The sequence below is a fragment of the Dasypus novemcinctus genome, chromosome 13, assembly GCF_030445035.2.
Source record: "Dasypus novemcinctus isolate mDasNov1 chromosome 13, mDasNov1.1.hap2, whole genome shotgun sequence".
Classification (NCBI taxonomy): domain Eukaryota; kingdom Metazoa; phylum Chordata; class Mammalia; order Cingulata; family Dasypodidae; genus Dasypus; species Dasypus novemcinctus.
This window is the reverse complement of record NC_080685.1, coordinates 28,429,351-28,446,365: the sequence shown is the minus strand read 5'-3', so window position 1 is coordinate 28,446,365 and position 17,015 is coordinate 28,429,351. Positions and strand designations below refer to the sequence as shown.

General features: G+C 42.0%; 1 protein-coding gene and 1 pseudogene across 1 annotated transcript; both read right to left on the bottom strand.

The window, feature by feature from the left end:
- Nucleotides 1-6,696: 6,696 nt before the first annotated feature.
- Nucleotides 6,697-7,023, bottom strand: LELP1 (late cornified envelope like proline rich 1). The gene has a single exon (XM_004463767.1). It carries the CDS (start codon nt 7,021-7,023, stop codon nt 6,697-6,699), a length of 327 nt encoding a protein of 108 aa, XP_004463824.1.
- A 7,196-nt stretch (nt 7,024-14,219) lies between these two features.
- Nucleotides 14,220-15,612, bottom strand: LOC111765446 (acyl-coenzyme A thioesterase MBLAC2 pseudogene; annotated as a pseudogene).
- Between the last annotated feature and the right edge of the window lie 1,403 nt (nt 15,613-17,015).

Sequence of the window (17,015 nt, the reverse complement as noted above, 5' to 3'; positions counted from 1 at the left end):
CCTGTCAACACCTTGATTTTAGCCACGAGAAATTCAGTTCAGACTCCTGACCTCCAGAAATGCAAGATAATGCATTTTTTGTTGTGTTAAGCCACTGAATTTGTGGCAATTTGTTACAACAGCAATAGGAAACTAATACACCTTCTCAATTCTCAAGCTTTTGGGAACTCAGGAGGAGGGAAGTCTCAAATGAAGCAAGTGAAATCCCAGCATAACATTCTCTCATTTAAGTGTATTCCTACCTGCCACATCAACCTCGCAATCAAAGACTGGCTTTTGGTAAGAAGCATGTAATGGATGGAAAAAGAATTGGGTACAGGATCCCATTGACCTAGGGTTGGCTTTGTTATCTAGGGTAAGTGTAATATTGAATAGATTATTTAGCCTCCCTGAGCCTGTTTTCTCTTGTTGAGGAGTGATAATACTATTTTACAGATTTCTTGAGAGGAATAAAGAGAGTTTATGTACCTGCATTTAGGGTCATTAAGCTACTTGTAAAATGGTAGTGCAGTCTGAATCAGATGGGCAAATTTGGCATTCCAGACTCTTCTGAAATCTGTTTAAGAATCACTTCCTCCATGAAGCCTTCTTTGATTTCTCTCATTCTATTTGTTCTATGTCCTTGGACTTTGAATTGTACTTTTCTACTCACTGTAATAAGTAGAAAATGTACTGCAGAGACCCAAGATAGCTGGCTCTATCCCTAACCAGATGTGTGACCTCAGGCAAATTCTGGACCCTCTCTGGACTTGGTTTCATCATCTTTAAAATAGGGAAGTCAGACTAGGAATTAGTTGGGTCTGAACCAGCTCAGACATTCCGTGATAATATAAATGTGAGTATGATTAGCCTGGGTAAATATATATGACTTCGTAAGTATGTGGATATGTATGTGTTTATTCCTCCTTGATGCAGTTATAGTCCACCCACGTGAAGATCCAGTCTTCTGTCCTCTGCATCTGGTAGTAGTCCATCTGAATGGCTGAGTGACCTTAGGTGACTAGTCTTTTCCTAGGTGCTGAGTAGTTGGGGTCTGTGTTTCAAAATTAGACTTAGTGGCCAAGTATCTAGGTCCATAGGTTGGATTGTTTTGGGGAGACTGTCCCACTCCAAATCTTAAGATAAGGTGACTAAGTAGTTTCTCTGACCATCCCCAGCCCTCCAGCAAGATTGGGACTAATCTGATTTAATGCTGTCTAAGATTTAAGATTTCTAACTTCTGCTGCTGTCATTATTGGGAGCCAGGGTATAATTAGACAGGTTCATAGAAGAGACTTGGGTGTGTGCAGGGCTTTTTTTCCCCCATTCACATGAAATAACTATCTCCTTTGTTCAGATCATAAAATCCTCGGACTCCTCTGATTCACTTGGCTGGTCCTGTCTGCATATTACAGGGCAATGGCTCTGATAATGCTGAGTGGTGCAGAAGGTGACCCATCCTATTTCCTGGGGAACAGGTGCCTTTGGAGAGCTTATGGGTATGTGGATCCTGGGGGAGAGTTCACCATTCCTCCCACTTCCTTTTCTTCCATGTCACCCACACAAGGGAATCTGAATCAGAGGTCATGGGAGAACCTGTAGATTATAGGCCATTGGAGCCAAAGGGACATGAGAGGCCATCTGATTCCATATCCTTGTTTTAGTCTGAGCATGTGCTTTAAACAGGTAGCACTAAATTATTGACTGCATTTTTTTGATGAGGAAAATGAGGCACAAAATATTAAGGGTCTTGTTTACGGTCACACAGTGAACTTCTGTCTGGTCTAGGCAATAATGGTTTATGTGAAAAACACATATGACACCATGTATTTGGAGCTCTTTAGGAACTTCAAGGAGAAGACAAACACATAGACCAGTTAGTAATTCTTAACATTGTTGGGATTCATGAGAAATACACATGTACATGTCTTTACCTTAGGGATTCATGGTCCCTAGCTTACAGACCATGGGAGTAGACGATGGGGAGAAATAATGTTCCCAAGTTGTTTAGGTTAGATCGTGGTCATCATCATTTTTCATTCTGACTCTTGACCTTGGCTCATCTTATCATAAGTGGGAGTTAGAAGTTCTAGACTCTGCCACCAACCAATGGCATGTTGACTTTTTAAATTCACTTTCCCATGCCAGGGATTTGGCATAAATTATCTCATTTAATCACCCTTCCCCAAGACATTTTTTCTTGTTCTTCAAGTGAATAAACTAAGACATCAGCCCCTCACTGAAGTTAAATAACACGTCTACACAGCTGGTTTGAGTAGACCCAAATTTGAATCTTGGTATTTGTAATGACAAAGCCCTTTGCCCTCTCCCATGCTGCCTTCCAAGAAACCCCTTCTGAGGCAGGCTGGGCCAACTAGTGGGATCAGGTTGGGGGTTGGTAGCATCTGCCCATTGTGTGCTAAGAAAGGACACAGTAACCAAGGCAGGGGCTGCCTTGCTTTCAGCCCAGGTCACCCATATTTGGTTTCTTCCCATCCTCCCACCTCAGAATACTGGGAGTGACACCAGCAGGCAAGGTTCAAGAGCACTGTGGGCAGGGCTCAGGTTACCACCTCTTTGGAAAGGTGCCTCAGTAGCTGCTGAACATTCCCTCATTATTATTGAATGCCCACAACATACCCGGCAGTCTTTGTTGTCAGAGAGCTTAATGTCTAGTGGGAGAAACATGGTAAACAAATGACCAGAATATGGTGGGGTACTTACTACAGTAAAGGAAGGCATGGATGCTCTGAAATCACTGCGGTAGGGAGGTACCTAACCAGCGTGGGATGGAGGTGGGGGAAGCTTCTTAGAACAGGTGAACCATGAATTGACTGAAAGGATGAGAATTTATCTCAGTGGATCATTCAGAGAAGGGTTCAGTGGAAGAAAGGGGAATGATAGAGGAGAAGGAAGTGAAAAGTCACAAAGGCTAGAAACTGTTTAGTGTGCCAGAAAAACCTGTCACTGGGCTGAAAAGTTGTAGGAGGAGATGGAGTGGTAGCAAGATAAGGCTAGAGGAGGCAGCTGGGGCCAGATCCTGAAGCTCTTCCTGTGTCTGGTTAAGTCATATGAGCTGCTCCATAGGCAAAAGGCAGACTTTGAAGGATTTTAAGCAAGAGAGTGATGTTTTGGAAAGACGGCCTTGCTGAATGTCATTGGAGAGAGGTCTGGAGTAAGGTGAACTTGGAGCTTGAGAAGCTGGTGAGGAGGTTCATGAGTGATGTGGGTGAGAGATGACGAGGGCCTTAAAGGAGTTTCTGGTAGGAAAAAGCATGAACTCGGGGTCTGAGAAGGACTTCCTTTGAGACTGGGAGAGTGGACATAGCTCTGGAGGTCAGACAGCTGAGGTTTCAGGCACCTGGAAGAGAGGTGCAGCTGAAAACATCATATGCGTTTTAGGATAAGCTTGTATCTTTGAGTCTTTATGTGCTTGACAAATGACTTCCTGTATTTACTGATATGTTTATTTGATGAGCATCGATAGCTGTGGCATTGAAGCAGTTATGACTTGTTGCCATCAATAAAACCTGGCAATATTTGACCATGTGGAGGAAGGGCAGGAAAATTGGGCAGGTCGGTGACTGGCTACTGCCTGCCATCTGCCCTGTTTTCATTCACATGTGGAGGTGGGGGATGTGTGAAAATCATCTCTAAGTTTCCTTCCAACTTCAAAGCCAAGCCCACCCAGCCCTTCGGTGGCAGCCTGGTCTGCTTTGCAGCCAGTTGCTCCCATCTGGTCCAGTTTTGGAAGGCTTAGAAGTCCTTTCTCAAGACCAATTACACCCATGCCTAATTCTTAAGAAAGCACGATGCCAGGGGTTTTGTGGTGTCATCTCTTCTTGTCTTCCTAATGAACCCTCAGCACTACTTTTCCTTAAAAAGAGAGGGCTTGGTCCTGCCCTGTCACATTATCTGTGAGCCATCAAGCCTGGCACAGCACAGATTCTCATGATGCCTCTCTTCATTTGCTTATTTATGTATGAAACCCTCTACTATTTGGGGCAGGGCCCTGGTGACCGCCGCTGGGCCTGGGCATAATTATGGCATTCTGCAGGGAGATGGCACCCTCATCACGTTCTAGCCGTCTTCCCCAGAATTGCCTTTGATCTAGCTTTGTTGGGAAAGTAGCCATGAAGAGATGTCTATCTTCAGTTTTCTTTACATGGGAGAGAAGAGAGTTAGATCAGCCATGGATGGTTTCATGTTCTCAGAGCTGGCTCCATCTAGTCTGTGCACAGAGTTCTTAACAGTCACCTCAGAGAACTGACCACCTACCCCGATGGAGGTTACCCTCCCCTGCTGAAGCCTGGGACAGAGACCAATGCCTCGAAGGAATGCATCTATGTGAGGGTGCCTACTATAAGGCGTGTGCTCACTAGGAAGTCTTCCCTCCCTCCTCTCCTCCCTCCTTTCCTTCTTCCTTCCTTCCTTTTCTTTACCATTGAGTAAATGAAAGGATTTGGGAAGGGGAGTGGTTTCTGGAGTGTTGATGCTTATTTCCTTTTTTCTCACTACAAAATAAATAAAAGCATGACCACGTTGCCTTAAAATCAACTAGAATGTTGGAAAATTTCCTTGTTATTAGTTTTTAGTTAAACATATTTGCTTTATACATTCATTAGGGCCTTGCCTTTTTGCGTTTTATGCATTTTAATGATTGTGCAACGTTTCACCAGGTAATACATCCAAAATTATTTAATAAAACCTCTGTTGGATCTTTAGTTTCTGAGCTTCATTGTGATAAATACCTTTATTTATATTGTGTTCTCCATTTTGGAACTATTTTTCTTTGTATAGATTCCAGAAAGGGAACAATTGGATCAAAGAACTGAAGAGTCTTACGCTTTTGATATATATTCCCAAATTGTTCTCTAAAACGATTCTTGTCTAATTACACTCCCAACAACAGTGGCACACTTTTTAGCATTGGAATTTGTTACTTAAAGTGACATTTACTTAGATGAACGAGATCACATTATTGCTCTAATTTCCCTTTACCTTTTCCTTCCTCTCAGTTTTTTTTTTTTTTTTTTGTTTCTATTGAGGTGGAAAAGTTTTCCACCTTTTTCAACAGTTGATCACGGATACCTCCAATGCCCTTACCGAGGCTTCCAGAGGTGCCCAGGAGGGCCCTCTGCAGGGCACTAGTGCATGGGGAACTTGGTGCCTGGCTCTCATTCCTGCCAGGAGACCCTCATGTCAGAGTAGGTGAGGGGGTCCCAGCCTAAAGCTTGTCCAGCTCTCCTGTTCTGAAAGTAACAGCTGATTATATGAGCTTGGGCTATAGGGATCCCAGTTATCTTTTATTTGGGCTTTCCATACTTGCTGCTGGCTTTGCTAGTCTGAACCATCTTCCAGCCTCGAAGAAAGGAAAGTTGTTTATGTACCACGATTCCAGAGGGATGCCTCCCAACCTTGCCCTTTCCATTACCACCTACTGTGACAGAAGAGAATCCTAAACCTAGTTCCACTGAAATGTCGAGGGCTGTAGTAATTAACAGCTGGTGCTATCCACATAACAAAGCCACAGGCTGGGCCTCCTAGGCAACCAGGTTCCTTTCCTAGAAATCACAGGAGTGCCCTCATGTTCAACCCCCTAACATGCTGGGTCTGTAGGGGCCAAGGTCCTCGTCACGTGGAGGGGGACTTTGAAAGGATGAGACCAACGCTGAAGAGAAGTGGAGATTGGTGAGACTTGAGTGACTGAGATGTTGGTAGTTAGTCCACTCTCCCAAGTCTTGAAGTCCTGGTTCCTACAGATCTCGAATTCTATGACTCTCCCCATCCCATGTCATTCCCAGCAATATGAACCTTTAGATTCCCTTTTGTGAAACAAACTCTATCTCTAGCTACTTGTAAATAATTCCCATAACATATCAACGATGAGTGCTTTCCCTGTTTATTCCTCGTTGGGGTCTTCCAGCCTTATCTTTTTCTATTTTTATTATAAAATAACTGTAGATACAAAGAAAGTTGAAAAAATATTGTAGGGTGGCTCTGCCAGGAAGCCTTTACCTAGGTTTCCTTCCATCGTAACAGCTTTTATGGTAGGTGTAAAAACCTAGAAATTGATATCGGGGCAATCCACAGCTCCTTATCTATTGTTATTTTTAAGAAGGCTTAGCTATGTGCCTTCAGGTGTAAGTTAGAACGTGACTGCTGCTCTCAGGACACTTACAGTCCAATGGGAAGTGAGGCATCAAGCAATTAAGATGTGTTAGTACCTTAAGCACATGACAGCACTGTAACCAGGTATAATCATTCCTTTTATGGAACAAGGCTTGGGAGGGTACCAAGAAATTAAGCAACTTGCTTAAGATGATGTACTGGGAGGGGGCAGAGCTAGAATTTAAATCCATGCAGCTTGTTCTCAGGGGCCCAAGCTCCCTAGGCTCCCCCTTCAGAGGAGGGGTGTCTCCCTCTCAACATCAGGCTGGGGCCGGGGAACCAGACTGGGAGGGCCATTAACAGTGGAGGACTGGGGTTCTAACCTCGTGCCCAGGGATTGCTTCTTGGAGATTTAGTGCTATAAAACAGCAGCAGCAGCAACAATAAAAAGTAAACCCCAAAGTAAAAAAACCAAAACAACAAAAGAGAAAGACTTGCACAGCAGAAGAACACATTTACTTGTCAGTTCTTGGTTTGTTTCTGGCCCCCGTGACGTTGTGGTGGTGAAGTTGGTGGCAGCGCCGGCTGGATGGTGCCTGCGGTGCCTTACTCAGGGGGTGGACAGGGAGGTGGGCATTTAGGAGGACAGGGCTTGGCACAGGGCTTGGGAGGACAGGGGCACGGGCACGGTGGGGGGCACGGCGGGGGGCATGGCGGGGGGGACGGGCACTTTGCTGGGCACGGTGGTGGTGAACACTTGTCCCGTGGGCACTTGTCAGTGCAGCGCTGCAACAGCTTCTTTATACAGCTGGGTTGGCATTTGTCCTCACACCTTTGTTCACACTTGGGTTCACACTTGGGCTCACACTTGGGCTCACAGCTCTTGTAGTCATTCTTGGGATCATTTGATTTATTTTTATCATCACTCGACATTGTTTCTTGATTATCTGGGCCCTTCAAAGAAATAACAGACAGATTTTAGGTTGGAGACCACACTACAAGGTCAGGATGGGACCAGTACAACCTTCTAACTCACACCTCCTGCCCATCCTTGTTCTGGAGAAAGCCTCTCCAAAGATGTGGTCAGGGTCTAGATGGATTTGTAGTGGGCAGTGTTTCTTGATCTCTCCATCCTTACTCTGTTTTCACTAGTCTTGTCTCCTTTCCATAGTTCCTAGCAGAGATTCTTAACCTGGAGTTCTTGGACCCCCAACTGCAAGAATATAGTTGGTATCTTCTGTAAGCCCCTGCATTTTATTTTATTCTTTTATTTTGAAATAATTTCAAACTTACAAGAAAGTTATAAAAATAATACAAAATCAATACAGATGATTCAATATACTTCCTCTCTAGATGCTCAGATTTACCAACTTCTAACATTTTGCCACAATTGCTATATCTATCTATCTATCCAACTATCTATCAATCATCTATCTATATCTCCCTCCCTCCATCCCTCCCTCTCTTCCTTCCTTCATCTATCTGTCTATATATTCATCTAAATATTTGAGAATAGGTTGTGTACATCACACTCATTGAACATTTAATACTTCTATATACATTTCCTAAGAACAGGGATATTCACTTATGTAACTACATTAAGTGCAGTTATCACGTTAAAGAAATTTAACATTGATATGGCACAGTTTATATTTCAACTTTTTCAGTTGTTCCAGTAATATCCTTATGGGCATATTCTCCTCCATTTCATTTCATTCTTTAAAAAACATTATTCTGAGGTGTTCATAAGTTTGATCAGACTGCTAAAGGCATGCATGGCACAAAAAAAGGTTTTAAAGAACTCCTGTAAGGCCACCTCCTCGTTACTCTGGAGATGGAGTGGAAAAGTATATTAGTGGGCTTAGGCACCTGTGATGCTTTCCATCCTGCCTTGCCTAAGGTATAGAAACCTTGAGCACTGCCTTCCCCGCCTGAGAACAGGGGAAGGGGAAGTACTTGACTTTGTACCCTGATTGGATTTCCACGGACCACTCTGGGCTTTCCCCTCTCCCTGTTTTGTCTAATGAAATCAGGAGAGGAGATGAAACAGGAAATGCCAATTCTTCTGAAAATATGAAGGGCTAGAGCTGCAAAGTATGATCTTAAGAAGGAAATTCCTTTTCCTCTCTCTGGAATTTTACCCTGAGCTAGGTCTTCCTCTATGGACAGTTTAACTTCTAGGATCTGGACAAGGTTTTTCAGCTCCCGAAAATACTTCAGGTTGGCTCTAATTGTTGCATCTTTGACTCCCTTTAACGAAAAAATTTTATCTAATTTACTTTAGTATTAAAATTGGTATGGTTGTCTGGGGAGGCAGATCATTAAGTTAAATTCCAAAATTTTCAAAACTCTCTGTAGTAAGCTAAAGTGCACCCCAGTCCTAGCTATCGAAAATGAAAGGAACTTTCACCAGAACATAACCATCCTAAACCTTCTCAATGCCTAGTGTGCTACCAGCCACTTCCAGGGTAGTAGAGATAGAAATTCCAGTTGTCCAAATGCAACTTACCCCTTTGTGTTGGTAGTGAACTTGACAAGTAGTTGAGTGAGGTGGATGGTGTGGCTGTGCAGGGGAAGGTGGATTTTCCCTCTGGTTCCTCTGCCTAGCTCTGAAGAAGCTGTTGGTGGGGGTGGGGGGAGCTTCACTTGTGAGGTCATCACAGCATCATCAAGTAGCGATTGTTGTGCGGCTCCAGATCTTCCAGCTTAACTCAGGTCCTTGGATAATAGAGCTGTGATAAATCACTGCCTTTGCTGGCCCACCCTCTCCCTGAACCCTCCAAAATTCGTACTAGTGAAATCAGGGTAGAGTGAAGACTACCGAGCTCTGAGGATAACAAGGCTCATTGTTGCTAGAAACAGAGAGGCTTTTTCACTGGTGTTTACACATGGTCTCTGCTCCTTCAGCCTTCAAAAGTTTTAACTCCTTTGCTGTTGCCCTCTTCTGCACCTGTCTAGGAAAGTTTTCCTGGATCAATCATAGCCTTCTTGATTCTCCTCTCCTCCCTGTTTTTCTAATAAGAGATTCGGAAATTTCCTTTTTTCCCCATTCCTAGTAGAAAAGAATTGTTTTAACTCTTTTGCTCAATGTCTCAACCTATAATTCACTATTTGCAGGGCTCTGTGATGTATTATTTTTTCGTAGATGAGTGACCATCCTGTGATATGCAAGGCAAATGCTGTGTGTTGTAAAGAAATTCAGTTTTGTGCTCCTCATCCTGACAAATTACGTTAACTCCAGGCACTATCTTAGAACACCATATTTGCAAGGCAGAGCCTCTGAGAGAGTTCTTTCATTATTCTTTCCAAGGCCTGATCCGTGGGCCTTTGTGATTGGAGTAGGTGTAGGTCTGGGGTGTTAATGGGAAGTTGGTTGAGAAAGGTGAGTAGAAGTCTCAGATACATAGTATCCTGAACTCAGGTCCAAGAGGTTGATCCTGGCAATCATTCACTGATTAACCATGAATGCCTTTCAATTAAAATTGTAATCTGAACTTGTCTAGGATGTTGAAATATTTCTGACAGTAGAGTAGGGGATAGTTTGGAGGAGGAGTTGGTAGAGACAAAGTAGAATCAGACTGTTTCCAAGAAATTTGAAAAATCTCTGAGTCTGAAGGAGAGCATGGTGGGAGAGGAGAACAATGAGAGAAAATTCATCAGAGAGGCAACTTTATGGGATGTGGTTACTGACTTGGTGTGGAGAATTAAGAAGAAAGAAGAATTGAGACTGCCAGGTTTCAAGTCAATGGGAAGTGAGGGCATAGAACAGGTTTGTGTCAGGATAAGATAGATTTGAGCCTGAGCCTAGAGAGTATGGTGTACAGTGGAGCATCTTGAGTGGTTATGGGCAGTATGGATCTGCTTCTTATGCCACTGGTCAGACTAGAGCCCTTGAGTTCATTTCAGTCCAACTTGTTTTCATTGAGTGGACCAGCATGAGCTAGTCCAAAGAGAAAATTGGAGGAGAGAAGGGAAAAAGAACAGGAAGAATAGGAAAAGCCATATAAGGCTTATTTGGTTTATGTAAAGCAGAAATAATACCACATACAATTTAAACCTAAATGAACCTAGATGAAAAGGGAGAGTAGGTCAGAATTTAACCTCCCACCGCCGAGATCACTGGTGTCAGATTCCTTCTCTTGGATCCCACTTGTCTCTGCTAATTTTCTTTCCCTCTGTGTTTTGTTCATGAACTCTTTCTCCCCAGCGCTGGTGAGAAGCACTTCTCACATTCATCTCAGGAGACCCAGCCCCACCTACTGTTCAGCTCTGGGCCACAGCTACCGATTTGGATGTGGAGACGACAGTCATTTCTGACTGCCATGCCAAAAGATGTCCTGATTTCTGCTGGCCTTTGTCATCTTCTTATCTCTTCTTTTTTGTCTCTCTTAGTTTTTGCTTACAAAGTTCCCTGTGACTGCAAGTATGTCCTTCACTGGACTTTTACCAGGAAGCACTGCCCATTATCTTTCTAGTGTTTAAAATCCTCCTGCTAAAGGTCAACCCTCCTGGCATTGTTACATTTAAATCCCAGGCATCAGCCTAACCTTCGGCTTTATTTAGTAGGCAGTTAGCTGACAGGAAGGCACAATGGAGAGGAGGCACAGGACAGGCTTCTTGGGTGGCTGGGTTTTGGAAGGAGAGAGGCCCAAAGGGGAAATGAAGTGTGTGGAATCCACTGTGTTCAAATTCTGCCTTCGTCCTTTACTTAACTGAACGTCCCTTAGTAATTTATTCAACTTTTCCGAGTCTCAATTCTGTCATCTTGTTATTTTAGGATAATAATAACACCTATCTCAGGTTTATACACAACTTATATTGTTTGCTACATTTCCAAGTTCTTTGCATGCATTTACTGGTTTAATTCTCATGGCAGCCCTCTGTGGGAGGAGCGCATCACAATTTGAGAGATGTAGGGACTGAAGCACAGGGAGATTAAATAATTTGCCTGATATATATCTACCTAGAGTCTCGCTCTCAACCATTATACTGTGTGCCTTTCACTGTAATGATAGCGTTATGAAAACTAAATGAAATACTATGTATGAAAAGGCTCCAATAAATGTTTGCTAAAATTATTAATGATTTTTGTCAGAGTTGACCTGGCTTCTTCACCCCTTGGCTTTTCCTGATTCCCACCCTTCTCTATCTTTCTCTGCTTTCTAATCTTGGCCTGAAATCCCACTTCCCCAACTCATTATTTTCCATGAACTTCTTCTCCATGTTCTTTTCATTTTGTCTTCCAGCCAAAGATCCTGGTGGTGTTCACAGCAAGATTAGACATTACAATAAAGCTGTTAAAAGATGATTTCGGTTTTGAGTAGGGAAAGTTAAAATGCATGTTATTGATAAAAGATAGCAATTTAAATCTTTATTAAGGCCAACAAAGTCAGGGTATCATCCAGTAGTTTCTGCGTCTAATTATGCCTGACATGTCTAAGCTCTTATGTCAGACAAGGGAGGTTCTCTGTGGCAGCAACTTTAATTTCACTAGGAACACTCTCCATTTTTTTTTTTCCAGAGAACTCTTTTTATTCCTATTTTTCCTCTTCATGTAACAAGCAGAACTCACAGGATGATGTTACAAAACAATTCTGTTCCTTACCCTTGCCCTCATGGTGGAGCTGGCTCTTTCCTTTCTTCTTGGATGAAGTCTCTGGCAAATAGCATTGATTTTTTAAAAAAATTTTTTAGAAGATACCTTGATTACGTAAATGTTACAGAGGATATATAGGGGATTCCTAAATGCTCCACTCCCCATACCGCCCACATTTTCCCACATTAGCAACATCTTTCATCAGTGTGGTACACACATTGCAACTGATAAATACATTTTGGAGCATTGCCACTAAGCATGGATTGTAGTTTACATTGTAGTTTACACTTTCTCCCATTCGATTCTTTAGGTTATGGCTGGATATATAATGGCCTGTGTCTGTCGTTGTAATGTCATTCAGGATGATTACCAAGTCCTGAAAATTCCCCCCTGTTACACCTGTTTTTCCGTCTCCCTAACTTCAGACATCCATGGGTCACTGTCTCCACAAGAATGGAAATACCACTGACTTTTAATGTCTGCTTTAATATTTATTCACAAGTAATTACTTACACTTTTCTGAAAATTATAAGAAGACAATTCGTGCAAGTCACATATTACTATCCATACGAGAACAAATATACATAACTGTTTATTCAAATACATCAGGTTAACACACATGGTTTTTGTTTGCTTTAAACTTCTTAGTTAAAAAGAAATAACAAATAGGGAAAATGAATTTTCAAAGGTTCAGTATTAACAATATAAATAACAAAAATTATTTCTAAATGTTTTACATTTTGACAACTTAGAATTATACCTACATATTAATATTTCCAAAAATCTTAATTACAGCAAAGCTCACTGTCAGTGTGAAAAAAAAATGTGTGTATGTGTATATATATATATGCCTGAGATATGGGTGCTCAACTGCTTGAGTCACATCTGCTCCCCAAAATATATAATTTTAAACTTAAAAAAAGAAATTTGCTATCATTATGCTTTAACATCATGTGATTCACTCTTGGAACATGTGGCATCTTGGAAAGTAAAATTATACTTTGCCAATTTTATGCTACTGCGCAGGTATTAAGAGAAAGAACACAATTTGGGTGGCAAGCAGGCTTGTGTTCAGAGTTGCATTGTGTGAGGATTAAGTTAAATAATTCATTTTTAAAAATTACTGGCATGAACACTCAACAAATGATAGATCCCAATTTATTCACAATGAAGTAAGAGCAAAATATCACAGTTGTGCTATGATACAACTCGAAAAAGTGAAAAAAATCAGGAAATTAAATAAAATTAATGTGTTTTGACGAACTATAATTTTATCAAATAAGGAAATCCTTCAGCAGGTTTAAATATTTTCCAATAAAACTTTGTGCCTGCTCTACTCTGATTAAAAAAAAATCCAAAATATGATAAAATGGCCAATGGTTAAGGACTTTCGGTTGTCTTTTGTGCTAGTGATATAAAAGTAATGGCTATATTTAGGACTGAATATGTGATTGTTCATAGTTGTCCTGAACCAAGACTATATTTCTAATGCTGCATTATGAGTTGAAACATATCTACTGCCTTGAACAGTCATCACAGAAAAACTTCCCTGGTAGTCTATATTTGAGCAAATCGCTGTGGTGTCCTGTCTGATTCTAAGTAAAGGTTCATTTGGTGGGATGCAGCAGTACTTGTCATTAAGGCTGACTCATATATACAATCACAACCCCATCTTTCTCATGCTAAATACTAGGTTTTTGAAAGATATGGGCCTCCTAAAATCATATTTAAAGTGTCGTGTGAAATAGACCACTCTAGACAGCAAGGCTTACATCCCTATTTTCAGATCTTTTGCTTCCCACTCTGATTTAAATTTCACTTTTATGATTGAAAATATTAATTACACTTACATAATAACAAACAAAAATATAAAGTAGCTTTTTACTGAAGCATGTCAGCAGTTTCTATTTAAAGCTTTGCCATAAAACAAAATTCATCGTACTTTTCAGAAGTAAAATTATACATCACGTAACGTATGCTATAATTACATAAAGAATATATAAATAAAAGGAAGCATAAAAAATTCAGGCCCATAACATTTCAGGCTGTCACTCTAAATGCTAGTTTACATGCTTGTACTGTTTTCTAATGTCTTTTAAACCTAAAAACCTTTATCTTTAAATAATGAAAAGTACCAAATTTGGGGTACAAACATAAAACTTTGTTTTTTAATATATGTCCTCTTTTCTAGGTCATCTAGGAATAAAATAAGATAAATGGGAGGCAAAGACAGTTCTTTCTTCTCCTGTAAGATGCCTCTTTGCTCCCACTTACACTTCTCTGTAATTTCTAGGGTACATACGAAATGATGATAACTTTGGCAAATCACAAACCTATTTCAGGTGTTTCTCATTTGGAAGAAAAAAAAGTTTAAAATTATAAACTTCTCCTTTTTTTGACTTAGTCATTATCAATCTTTCTTTTTCTAATATGACATAATAATATAAGAGCACTCCACGAAATGCCCACTATTAATCATTCAAACAGCACAAAATGAACTGGACTAATTTATAGAATTAATCAAAATAGATTATCAGTATAGATACTCGTGCAACATCTGAGAATGTGTCATACAAAGAGCTAAACTAGCAAGAGATCACATGGCAAAAAGTAGGTATTTTGTGACATATCCCAGCTTTTCAAATATAGTTGGAAGCCAATCACAAAAGCGTTTCAGCACCAAAGGTTTTGGAGTGCCTGGGAAGCACCTTGACTACCAGACCCTGTCCACTTTTTCTGTCAGTCATTCACAGGTTCCAACATAGGCACATCTGCTCTAAGGGAGCCGGCCAGGTAGTGATCCATCATACACGATGTCTCCACTGAAGAGAAGCTTGCGGTTTTTGTCATGTAAGCAAATACTGCTCTGCAGTGACAGGGGATGTGCATAACAGGGAGCTGTCTGTTACTGAAATTGATCGCATCCTCATCCTGCAGAGCCCTCTAACAAGGGGCTGGGTGCTCACACTCCCTTGCTGTCAGCACCCAGGTCCCCATCTCAAAGATGTCCCCACGAGCCGTCATGTTGGCTTCTGTGTGGTGCCCCACCACCCACCCAAACTGGTAGAGGCTGCTGGTGTGGTCAGAATGCATGTAGATGACCTCTGCCAGCAGCGGCCAGCAAGCTGGTCTTCTTTGGTGTCACGGTCCTGCAAGAAATGGGCCGAGGACAGATACCTGGGAGGCTGCGCAGTCCCAGGCCCATGTCCATCACTACGTCCTGCGTGGAGCCGCACACAAACCAGATGACCACTTGACTTTTAGGGTTGTGCTTGGACAATAAGAAGTACTGGTGAGATTACTTCTAACTGATGAACAATCATAGTTCATTCTTTGAAAAGTCATCAAAATTGTCTTGACCTTTACAGCTTAGGACTGCTACAGGTAGGAAGCCTACTTGGGAAAGAGGAGGGTCTTCTCCATTCACCCCCGGGGTTTCTCCTCCTCTTCCCCCTCACACCCAGGTGCCTCCGGTTCTTCCAGGAAGGGGCTGAACAGGCAGGAAAAGGAAGGGGCAGAAAAGTTCTTGCCTGTCTTGGACTGCTCTGAGCTGACATGGGGGCTTCCTGGGCTTGGCAATTGCTTCAAGCAGGCCTTTACTCTTGTGGGAACTTGGATGTGTTCTCCATCTTCAGAGGATACCTTCCCCACCCCCTGTGCACTGGGATTTAGATTTGCAGTTCTTCAGTATTTGCAAGTGCTTTTCCTTTTACTAGTCCCTTATCACTCCTTTTTCTGCCTGCTAGGTGGACGGCCTGTCTCCAGACTGTCCTCTGGGACAGGGTTTTAAACAGCTTTGGGAACCAGCCTTTTCTCTCTGTGGTCTATATATGGTGCATGGAAAACACTCATACCTCCTCCTCTATTATTGTTCCATGGACGTTGGTGATTTCCCCCTGATACTTGGGTATTTTTGCTTGTTTCATTATCTATTGGGGGGGGGGGTGGGTTATCGCATGATGTCTTCATGGACACAGCCCAATATTTATTCTGTTTGACTTCACTGTGGTATTCAACACCGGCATGTCCTCTTTTTAACACCCACCTCTTTGGCTTCCTCTAAGACCTGGATGTTCTCCCACTTCACTGGCCTCATCTGAGTCTCATTATGGACTCTTCCTCCTTGACTGGAGTCTTTCTTTTCTACTTCATCTGGCTCCTTTCACTTTCCACACCTGCTGCTGATCTCATTCTCTACCAGCACTTTAACTACCGCCTCCACACCAAAGGATTCCAAAACCCATACTCTTCCTTGTTCTCTAGGTCCATATGTTCATAACCACTGCAGTAATTTGGAACCTCGAACTGCTTTGAGAAAATCATAATCCACATCTTTCCCATCATTTTTCCCTGGTCTTCCTGTGCTCTCCCACTCTGGGAATAGCAACCCTGCTCACCAAGACTTCTAAGGCAGAAACCTGGGATCTTTCCGAACTCCTGCCTCCCATTTACCCTCCACAGCAAATGTGACCCCAGGACCTGCCAGTTCTATTCCCCAAACACCAGGCTCCCCAACTAGGCTGGAGTTTGGGGGCCACTGTGTAAATCTCTCTGAAGTCAGTTCCCCCCTCACCCCACAGTCACTACTTTTCTTTAATTGAAACCCTCATCATCACGGGTCTCCCCAACTCCAAAGAACCTCACCTCTAATTCATACTGCACATGACTGTCACAGTGATTTTTATAAAACAAAAGTCTAATTTTACTGGAGAATTTAAGAAGAGACCCCAGGTTGTCAGTTGGTTCCATAATACCATCACAAATCTGGCCCATCCTTTCAGTTCAGTCTGCTAATTTCATCACAGACTCTGGGGTCAACTTGCAGTTCCCAAAATGTGCTTTTATTGAAACCCTGCATTCTTTCTGCCAGTCATGTCCTCTCTCCTCCTGCAATCCTTTTTTAAATTATCTTTTTTTCAAAGATACATAGATCACACAAAATGTTACATTAAAAAATATAAGAGGTTCACATAGACCCCACTCCCCACACTCCTCCCACAGTGACAATTTCTTTCATTAGTGTGGTACATTCATTGCATTTGATGAGTACATTTTGGAGCATTGCTACACCACATGGATTATAGTTTATGTTGTAGTTTATGCTTTCTCTCAGTCCATTCAGTGGGTTTTGGCAGGATGTATAAAGTTCTACATCTGTCCCTTCAGTATCACTGAGGACAACTCCAAGTCCCGAAAATGTCCCATTATCACACCTCTTTTTCCCTTTCCTGGCCTTCAGCAACTCCTGTAGCCACTGTCTCCATATCAATGATATAATTACTTTCATTGCTAGAATCACAATAATTCTACAGTAGAATACTAGTAAGTC

Bases quoted from the DNA above. Each gene is read 5' to 3' on its own strand.
- LELP1 (XM_004463767.1), bottom strand. From the start codon at position 7,023: ATGTCGAGTGATGATAAAAATAAATCAAATGATCCCAAGAATGACTAC.